We start from the raw sequence: 11,168 nt of genomic DNA on the forward strand, positions 1-11,168 counted from the left end.
TGATAATGGAGCAGTAATACAGTTTTAATTGACAGTCATGATATCATGTGACTTATTGGGAATTTCGAATGTGCTGCAGCACAAAATGAGTTGCTGTCTAAGAAGCCCTGGCAAAGTTGTGCACTGTAGTCGAAGTGTCAATTCTAATCTTTCAAATGGTGTTTTTATTATGAAGTGAGAGGCTAGCTGTGCGTGTCAGAGGGTATTTAAGGATCAAGCATATTGCTTTAGTGCATACAGGCACAGACTAGAAAACCATGATAGATTTCTTTTCCTGCATTAGTGTAGCAGATGGATTTTTAGAAGAATCTACTTATATCATGTTGACCATTTCTGATATTAGCCATTACTACAGATTTAGTTCATAACTGGTTTTACAATTTCTATCTGCCATGATGGAGTTGGAATTCATGTTTGGATTGTTGGTGCAGGCCTCTAGATTTGTAGTCCAGCCGTGTAGTAATCAGTATGCTGTCATATCTGACACACGTTTGTATCGTCATGGTAATTTGAGTGCTATATGCTACTTCAGAACAATAGCTTTGCATACTTTTGTTATGGAAACATCCAAGCGTGTTACATAAAAGTATATAGAAGTTAGTCATTAAGCCCATGGTGGTGTCCAGGAGTCGAGCAAATGTTTGATCCAGTGTTTTGTGCAATGGGGATGCTGAGAGAGTATGAAACCCATGCAGATCCACTACCGACACTCAGTTGCAGCAGTGTGTAAGATGCACTGCAGGAATTCACCAAAGATCCTCCGACAGCATCTTCCAAATCCACGGCTATTTCCATCCAGAGGGACAAGGACAGCAGATATGTGGGAACACCATGACCTATAAGTTCCTCTCCAAGCCAGTCACCATCCTTACTTGGAAATATATCACTGTTCCTTCACTGTCGCTGGGTCCAAGTCCTGGAATTCCCTCCCTTATAGCATTGTGTATCAACATACAGTAGGTGGACTGCAGCGGTTCAAAAAGGCAGTTCACCACCTCCTCAAGGACACTTAGGGATGGACAATAAATGCTGGCCAGCTAGCGATGCCCACATCTCTCAAATGAATAAGTTTTTAAAAATGAAACAAAGATATTTGTAGGCAAGGACTGAAGTGATTAAATATGAAAATGATATGGTAAGTTTTAAGGCACTGGGTTAGCAAGGATGTGGGTTCATGAATTGTGATCGATTCTGACAGTGTAGGTTTGGAAGGTGGGCAGTTGGCTACATGAGCATTTGATTTATCATGTCCAGTGGTCAAAAATCACACCACATTGGGTTTTAGGTTTATTTGAAACTGCTTGGACTAAACCCAGTGATTTTTCATTTTGTCCACCCCAGTCCAACACTGGCACTTCCGCGTTAGGTCTAGAGATGACGTGAGAATAGAACGTTGAACATAGATCTGTATGATTGGCAGTTATGTATGTGGACAGCATTACCTTGTGATGGAGAAAGTGTTGTGTTGAATGCTTAACTTGTAGAATGATGTGTTGAAGTTGTTTACAAGGAAGAGTGTGGAGAGGGCTGGTATCGGTATGATTGCAGTGTTTGTGTTAGCACTGTGGACAATGACTTTAATCTTCCTGGTGGTTATCTGGGGCAAGTAGGACTAGATTTTGGATATGATTTGCAGCAGTGAGACCATGGAACTTGTGAAATGGATCTGTATACCAGCAATAAACATATGGAGGTTGGTCCTGTCATTGTTGAAGTCACCAAGAGGCCGCATGCAGACGAGGAAGAGGACAGGGCTATGGATGAATCTTGGAAGTTTCCATGCTGACTGCGAGGTGGAAAGAGATGTCGTTAGTGATTTTATTGGCATGAGTGAAATTGAGTGCAGACGTTGGGATGTTTGGATCATGTCCAAAGCTGAAGAGAGTAATGTATCGCAGTCATTGTCTTTTTCCATTTTTCTCAAATCTAAATTGCTGCTCTCATGGAAACCAGTTTGGAGGATTTCAGAGGAGGAGTTGTCATAAAGGGTTGCCTGTTCTGTGAATTGGCAGGGTGGTTGAGATGGGGACTGTTGTTTATTGCCTATTTTCTGTCACAAAATAGTATTCACGTGCAGCCTAAATGTGGCTTTTGAGGTGCTTTTTGTCACCACAGAGCACAGATGATCCGTCACAGCTTGATATGATCCTTTGGCTTCCTCTTGTATGCACTTGCACATTTGTTTGTGTGGTGCTGGGATATACATATCTTATATCTGCGCCATTAGCCACCAATAATGTCCATATGGAGTGCATTTTGGCCAACTTTGAGATCACCTTGATTGAGTGAGGTGAAGTTCTTTCCTCCTCCTTTGTGTGGTTTGAAACAGGGATATCTAATCAGCGCCTGTAAGTCTGGGCCGTTTGGTGACTTTAATTGACTATGCCCTTCCCTACTATGCAGATTGATTTTAGGAGTTTTTGAATCCTGATTCCCCTTCCTCTTCCGCACTGACTGAGTGAGTCACGGCGTATTTGGAAGAGCACCACCAATAGAATTTTAAGACTTTGCGCAGTGGTATATCAGAGTGCATTTATCCACTGGCGGTGTTGCTTGAGCAAAACGTTTGGAAATAATTGAGTGATTTTGGTTTAAACTTCAAGAGCTCTCTCTTGTACATTGGAGTATTGTGCTTTTTTTCAGAGTGTTGATTTGGTGAAAATAGAATGGGTCATTTGGAACTCCCTTCTGTGACATTTCATAAGAGGACAGTTTGGAGTGCCTTCCTTTAAAATGAATCCTGCTTCTGACATGAGGGTTTTAATTTTGTGAGTCTTTATGCTCAAGATGAGGAAGAACAGTATAAGGGAATGTATTTGAGGTTGATGTTTTTGGCTCACTATCTGAGCAAACTTGGTTAATCGTGGTCCTCTCTTTTTTGTGGTTCAGAAATTCAGGATTTTATCCCTTTTGTGGCTAATAAGAGTTGACCCAATGTGCATGTAGTAGGTAAACCATTAATGTTTTTCAAATCGTCAGCATCTGCTGGTAACAAGTAATATGTTTCTCAAGTAATCAGAATATGTAAGTCAGGTGAATAAAATCAAAAGGATTGCTGAAAATATAGTTTTGTGCTGTGATGAGAAAATTGGTGTATGGCAGGAACAATCTCCAAGTTCTAATCTAATTAAAGCTGTGCAGTACAGTATACAGCTGGCTGCCTAACATTTTACTGAACAGTGCTGCTCATGAGGCCAAATTGAATTTTTCAAAAATTGTTTTCAAGATAAATTGTTTATATTTTTCTGATTAAAAAGTAATTTGCTAAAACAATACCTGTGGCCCATCTGATTGCATGATTGATTGCTGCTCAGAATTGCTGCTTCTAACTCCTATCGTGCATATTGCAATTCAGTCCAGCTTGGGAGCTGCAGTTTAACTGCAGAAAACCGCGTGCCGATCAATGCAGTTTATGGTGCTAGAATTTCTTGTGATTCTCTAAATGGCGATATTATGGGAAAGTAGAGTTTATGCTGAAGTTCAGCCACAGTCTTCTATAGCAGAGGAGGCTTGAGGGGTGTTTTGATCTGTTCTGCTGCTTTTTAATGTTCCTCATTCACCATATGGACGTACATGGAATAGTGTAGGTTAGATGGGCTTCAGATTAGTATGACAACATCGAGGGATGAAGGGTCTGTACTGCGCTGTGATGTTCTATGTTCATTCCCACTAGCTACTGACTGACCTATAACTATCTTTATTTCACTGCAGTGTTATCAAAACTGGAACCTAGGTCTGAAACCTAGCTGTCTCATAATCCAATGGGAAGCAGTAACAGCTCTTTATATTTATACAGACTCTTGAAAATAAAGCCAAGTTACTGGGAAAGAAACAAGTATTTCTCCCACTTCATCAAATTTCAAGTGACAGAATTGCTTCCTGTGACCTGACTAACTGAAACGCAAATTTGCATCTTTGTATATGGTGTTGCAATGATAGTGTGCCAGTGCTGGATGTAATAGCACCATTAGGCACAGTGTCTGTTTCGCATCCAGATTTGTCAAGTTGGATGTTTCTGGAGTTTTTTAAACTGAATTTTCTAATATTGCCTTGTCGAAAATTACATTATAAAATAGTTTTAATCATTGTCCTTTGTTTTAGTTTGTTGAAGACCCTTTGCGAGTGTACATGTTCGAGTACTTTATCCAGTTTACTTGCTTGGGTATAATGTTAGCCACCCTTGCCTGGTCAATCAAAGCTAAATCCTATTCAGGTTTTGCTTAACCTGCACGCTGCCTGCTTTCCATTCAGCTTCATTGGGTAGCAATTGAGAGTTTCCCTACATTCCATATAGCTCATTGATAAACCAGACTGTGCTCTTTCCCATTTGGTAACAACATTGTTAATACAAAAGGTTACACTGCTAGTCCAGCTACACGTGCATGATTGAAAATTTACCCTACACTCATTAATTATTTGTCTTACAGGAGCAGTTCCTGCAGGAACGCATCAAAGTGAATGGTAAAGCTGGAAACCTAGGCAATGTGGTAACCATTGAGAGGAACAAGAGTAAGATCACTGTTACCTCTGAGGTTCCATTTTCTAAGAGGTGAGTCAGACAAGGAAAGCATGATGCGAATGTGTGATGTATTACAAGGATAAGTTCTTTTGCAGACACCTTTAATATTTGGGTCTTTATGTTTGTGGACATTGAACTGAGTAACGTTGGTTATTTGGGTGCCGAATGTTGGAAAGTGCTGGACCACTACTACTCACTGGGCTCTGAAAACAAAGGCACAGTTTTAATATTTGTGAATAATCCTAAAGTAGGAAGTGTAATTAATATTGGGGTGTGAAGGTGGGGGTGGGCATTGGTGAATGGAGTAGCTCATTTCAGGAGGGGGAAGAAAGTGATCACATATTTATTGGAAAAACAAGTACTTAACCTGGGTAGAGGAACGGGGGGGATCTGGACATGCAGATGTACAAATTGCTAAGATAGTGATAAAAGTTAATGCGCAATAAAGAGCATATAGGAATAGAAATGAAAAGTAAAGATGTTTTTTTAAACTTGTATGGAGCCTAGCTTGAGCACATGTAGAGTACAATGCAGAGGCCTGGACTGTATCTCTCAAAACAGACCTAAAAGTATTGGAAAAGGAACAATAAAGGATTTATTGAATTATATCTGAACTAAAAGGTTGTGCTGATTGAGAAAGATTGATCAGCTGGGGCTCTTTTTCTCTGATGGAGGTCTTCAGGATAATGGAAAGATTTAATAGAGAAGATATGTGTGGCTGTGGCTGCAGTTAGAACTAAGGACCATAAGTTGCTTTAAATTCAGTAGGGAATTTTAGATAAACTTTTCAAGAAATGTGAAACTTACTGCCACAAGGAATAGTTGAGGCTGTATCTCTTGGATGCATTGGGGGGGGGGGGGAGAGGGGAGGAGTGTTTTAGGGTACACTCCTCTGCAGATCTCCAGGGAATGTGTAGGGTGCGAGAGGGAGGGTAGGTGGTCAGTCATTTGGAGACTGTCCCTGTTTAATCACTGTAGACAAAAGATGCGGTCACTGTTGGAAACACGTCTGTGATGTAATGTTTCTATTGGGACCTCGACATCTCTTTTGAATAATCCGATTTTTGGATAATTGGTATTCGGATAATCAAGGTTCCTCTATTTAAAAGCTGGAACCCTCCCCTCAAAATGGAGAACTTATTTGTACAGTACTAGTTTGAAGGAGTTATTTAATTACATTGAAAAAATAAACACTGGATCATAGAGTCATAGAGTTGTACGTCTTGGTTGTCCAACTCGTCCATGCCAACCAGATATCCTTAAACTGACAAATGGGACTAGATTAATTATGGGCCATATCCCCCTAAACAGTTACGATTTATATACCCATGCACATGCCTTTTAAATGTTGTATTTGTACCCATGTCCTCCTCTTCCTCAGGCAGCTCATTCCATGCACATACCACCCTTTGTGTGGAAAAAGTTGCCCTTTAGGCCTGTTTTAAATCTTTCCCCTCACCTTAAAACTATCCCCTCCAGTTATGACTCCCCTGCCCTGGAGGAAGAACATGACCATTCACTCTATTTATGCCCCTCATGATTTCATAAACCTCTAAGGTCACCCCTCAGTTTCTGACACTTCAGGGAAAATAACCCCAACCTATTCAGCCACTCCCTATAGCTCATACCATCCGACCCTGGCAACATCCTTGTAAATCTTTTCTGAGCCCTTTCAAGTTTCCTGTAGCAGTGCGACCAGAGTTGAATGTAGTATTCCAAAAATGATCTAACCAATATCCTGTACAGCCCACATGATCCCTCAACTCATACTCGGTGCACTGATAAATAAAGGCACCTTCACTACCTTGTCTAACTGTAACTTTACTTCCAAAGAACTATGAACTTGCACTCCAAAGTCTTTGTTTGGCAACATTGCCCAGGACCTTACTATTAAGTGTATAAGTCCTGTCCTGATTTGCCCTACCTAAATGTAACACCTTGCATTTACTTATATTGAGCTCCATCTGCCACTCTTCGGCTCATCTGATCAGGATCCTGTTTTATTCCGAGGTAACCACCTTTGTTGTCCGCACCAATTTTGGTATCGTTTGCAAGCTTACTAACCATAACGCTTACATTCAAAGCAGTGGACCTAATGCCAATCCTTGGGGCACACCACTGGTCAAGGGCCTCCAGTCTGAAAGGATATTGATTTGTACCCCTCAGCACAGATATCTGGACCCATCTGGACAAGAGCTAGAGAAATCTCAATGGTCAATGTCACAGCTGTTTGTGTTCCATGGTAACACAGGAGGTGTAATTTTAAAGATCTGAGTAAAAAGCGTTTTCTGTAGTTAAGGCTCTTTTCTATTGCTCTGCATTGTGTCCTGACTTGTGGACAAATCGACTAGCCAATGGCTTCAAGAATGGAACTTGTTTGCAATCGGGGGCAACCTTTACCCTTTAAGCTTGGCTGTTAGTGTCTGGTGTTAGATTTCACATTGTAAAGGTGTGAAAGGCTGAGAATCAATATGGGACAAATGAACATAGCTTCCTTTTCAATCGTTTCAGTGTTCGGATTGAATTGAATTTGTTGTCATGTGTACTTAGGCACAGTGAAAAGCTTTGTCTTGCAAGCAATACAGGCAGATCACATAGTTAAATAGCATAGATAAGTAAATAATAGGTAAACAGTGGTAAAAACAAAAACACAGGTACAGGCGAATGTCAGGAGTTTGAGTCCATTCGGTATTCTAACGACAGTAGGGTAGAAACTGTTTCGAAACTGGCTGATGCGTGTGTTCAGGCTTCTGTACCTGCTTCCCAGTGGTAGAGGTTGTAGAAAAATATTGCCAGGGTGGGATGGATTTTTGAGAATGCTGGCGGCCTTACCTTGACAGCAGGCCTATATGGAGGTTGGCCTTTGTGATTGTCAGGGCTGAATTCACCACTCTATGTAACCACCTCCGATCTTAAATGGTACAGTTGCCATGTTTAGATTTTGAAAGGCTTTGGGGCCAATGGAATATGTTTTGAGGTCAGGGAGCCGAGGAATAGGAGTAAGACAATGTCAGGAAGTCTAACCTGTCGGTTAACCCTGGTGTTATCTTTTGAACTGGTCGTCTTTTTGTTTTACAGGTACTTGAAATACCTCACCAAGAAGTACCTCAAGAAAAATAACCTGCGTGACTGGCTTCGCGTGGTTGCAAATAGCAAAGAGAGCTACGAGCTCCGGTACTTCCAGATCAATCAGGATGAAGAGGAGGAGGAGGATGAAGACTAACCATATGGCTAGTCTGAACTTTTGTACAAATTATCTTCAATAAAATTGACAAAAAAGAAAGACACATCTGTGCGTTATGTTTTTATTCACACAGGATTGTACAACAATAGGTTTTAATTTGGAATATTAATGTGAATACATTTTTGTAAATGTGCTTCTGTAATTTTGATTTTCCCTCCACTTTTGTAAATTTTAACTCGAGCTCCACTGGTATCGATTTCTGGTTTCTTGATCTACTGGCAATTCATACTGTTCAAATTATTAAATTTTTTTATTTCATTCTGGTGTCTACATCTCCCTCTTTGGCCTTCAACTGTTTGTAGTATCCTCCACTTCTAAAATTCTCCAAGATCTGTGTTCCTTCCGTTCAGTACATTGTGCATCCTGATTTCCTTCCCCACCATTGGCCAATCCTTCAACCCTCCTTAGATATAGATCTCTCTTCCTAAACCCTCCCATCTTTCCTTATGATGCGCTAAAACTTGTATTTGTCCAAGTGTTTGGCTCTGATGCATCAGTGTCTTTGTTACAAATTACAGTCCCATGAATCCCTTGCAAAGTTTTACTGTTAATTGCGCTGTGTAAGTGTGATTATTCTTGCATTATAGATTGAGTTTCACCAGGCTACTTAACAATACATACCTGAACCTGATGTCTACTTGCAGGTGTTACCGGTCAACAATGAGAAGGAGCCCTCACTGATTTCCTAGTCCAGGAGTTGAAATAAGTTGCCACTACTTTTAGCTCAGTTGACAATGTATCTCGGTACAGACTGAAGACTAAATCGGGCTTATTAATTATTGAAACAAACAAAATACTGCAGAGATTGGAAATCTGAAACAGGAACAAGTGCTGGAAAAGCACATCAGTCAGGCAACGTTATGGAGAGCAATGGATCAACGTTTCAAGTCTCTGGCCTTTCATAAAACAAAAGTGCATTAAAATCTTGGAAGATAGCTTTTTCTTTCTCCCTACGTCGGGCTATAATTTTTACACTACAGTATATCTTGTATAATTCACTTTTCATTAATTTGATTGGTCTCTGAGTCATGTAGTGTTACCTCAACTGACAGTTACGAAGTGAGAATTTGAATATTTGTTCCCTCAAAATACTGATCCTGTGACATCTCTGGTGTAATAAAAACATCATGGAGCAATTTGCATTTCTGAGGGAGGGATTGGATAGTTATAAGGGTTAAAGGAATCAAAGGTTATGGGGAGAAAGTGAGAATAGGGTACTGAATTGGATGATCAGCCATGATCATATTGAATGGCTAAGCTGGCTTGAAGGGCCAAGTGGCCTCCTGCTATTTTCTATGTTTAAATATGCATCCTTGGTTTGATTTCTAAATCTTTGCCTTTTGCTTGTCTGATGCTAAGTGACTTCTTGTGAGAAATTGGATGTGGCCTAGAAATAATGGTGGAAGAGGTGGATAGATCCCTGTTGTATATTAACGCTCAACATATTGTATATTAACTCAAGCCAATTGTATTTTGAGTTGCCCTGCCAATTTTCCCATAAGCTAGCTTGCTTCATAGAATGCTGAAAGTTTATCACTCGGGACATTTTGGTATCCTGTTCTTAAAGCAAAGAATACGTTTAAAAGGAACAGATATTCAACACCATGGGAAAGAGCAACTAAGTTGAGAATTGGTAACTTCCAAACAGACGAAAAAGAGAACACCTGCTTTCTGTTTGAACCTTTTTACATCAATTTACAGCATCTAATTCTACTTAGAATCTAGGTTAAATGTTTTTTGTTCTGGCAAATTCTATTTGTATGGACAACATTGCCTCAATTTTCCTTACTGTTATCCAGGCTTCAGTTTTTGTTATAAGCTCCATCAATTCCAAATATCATTGTGTGAGGTTTTATGGCTAGTTTTTCTCTTGATTCCCAGTTTTCTGTTGAAGATGCCTTTGTATGGTTTCAGTGTTCCATTCAATTTCCCATTTGTTACTCATTTTTTATCCTCTTATTGCTGCAAGTTTCTTTCGGTGTTTCTGAAATAGCCCCTTTTGGGTAGTCAGTGCCACAAAGGTTCCGGTAATTTAGCTAATGAGGAATTCTGTCTGAACCAAAAAGAAACCTGAATTTTGAGACTTTGTAATCAGAGAATTTCTGTTCTTTGAATGGGAGTTGCTACCAAGACTGCTATTGTCTATCTTACATGCCCCAAACAGGAATAGAATCGAATCAAATTGAATTTATTGTCATGAGTACCGAGGCACAGTGAAAAGCTTTGCGAGCAATGCAGGCAGATCACAGAGTTAAGTAGTATAGATAAGTAAGTAATAGGTAAACAGTAGCAAAAACACAGGTACAGGTGAATGTTATGAGTTTTAGTCCATTCAGTATTCTAACAACAGTAGGGTAGAAATTTTTGAGACAGGCTTGTGCGTGTGTTCAGGCTTCTGTACCTTCTCCCTGATGGTAGAGGTTGTAGACAAACATTGCCAACGTGGGATGGATCTTTGAGAATGCTGGCGGCCTTTCCTTGACAGTGGGCCTGGTAGATGGATTCTATAGATGAGAGGTTGGCCTTTGTGATTGTCCAGGCCAAGTTCACCACTCTTTGTAACAGTCTCCGATCTTGAATGGTGCGGTTGTCATACCAGGTAGTGACACATCCAGATAGAATGCTCTTGATGGCGCACCTATAAAAGTTGGGAAGGGTATTCACAGTCATGCCAAATTTCCTCAGCTGCCTGAGGAAGAAGATACGTTGTTGGGCCTTTGTAACAAGTGCCTAGACTAGAGTGGTGCTGGAAAAGTACAGCAGGTTGGGAAGCATCCAAGGAACAAGAAAATTGACGTTTCGGGCAACTTCCTGATGAAGGACTTTTCCCGAAATGTGATTTTCCTGCTCCTCGGATGCTGCCTGACCTGCTGTGCTTTTCGCTGAAAATGTGTTGCTGGAAAAGCACAGCAGGTCAGGCAGCATCCAGGGAACAAGAGAATCGACGTTTCGAGCATAAGCCCTTCTTCAGGAATGAGGAAAGTTTGTCCAGCAGGCTAAGATAAAAGGTAGGGAGGAGGGACTTGGGGGCGGGGCGTCGGAAATGTGATAGGTGGAAAGAGGTCAAGGTGAGGGTGATAGGTCAGACTGGGGTGGGAACCCTCCAACCACAAGGGATGAACTCAGATTTCACCAGTTTCCTCATTTCCCCTCCCCCCAGCCTGTCTCAGTCAAATCCATCAAATTCAGCACCGCCTTCCTAACCTGCAATCTTCTTCCCGACCTCCCCGCCCCCACCCCAGTCTGACCTATCACCCTCACCTTGACCTCTTTCCACCTATCACATTTCCGACGCCCCTCCCCCAAGTCCCACCTCCCTACCTTTTATCTTAGCCTGCTGGACAAACCTTCCTCATTCCTGAAGAAGGGCTTATGCCCGAAACGTCGATTCTCCTGTTCCCTGGA

The 11,168-nt window shown here is 41.0% G+C and overlaps 1 protein-coding gene across 1 annotated transcript; it reads left to right on the top strand.

The window, feature by feature from the left end:
- The first annotated feature begins 1,646 nt into the window (after nucleotides 1-1,646).
- LOC122540109 (60S ribosomal protein L22-like) lies at nucleotides 1,647-7,806 on the top strand. The gene is made up of 3 exons (XM_043675418.1): nucleotides 1,647-1,884; nucleotides 4,414-4,549; nucleotides 7,598-7,806. Exons 1-3 carry the CDS (start codon nucleotides 1,647-1,649, stop codon nucleotides 7,740-7,742), a joined length of 519 nt encoding a protein of 172 aa, XP_043531353.1. The 3' UTR covers nucleotides 7,743-7,806.
- Nucleotides 7,807-11,168: the final 3,362 nt, after the last annotated feature.

Source organism: Chiloscyllium plagiosum, chromosome 34 (genome assembly GCF_004010195.1).
Source record: "Chiloscyllium plagiosum isolate BGI_BamShark_2017 chromosome 34, ASM401019v2, whole genome shotgun sequence".
Classification (NCBI taxonomy): domain Eukaryota; kingdom Metazoa; phylum Chordata; class Chondrichthyes; order Orectolobiformes; family Hemiscylliidae; genus Chiloscyllium; species Chiloscyllium plagiosum.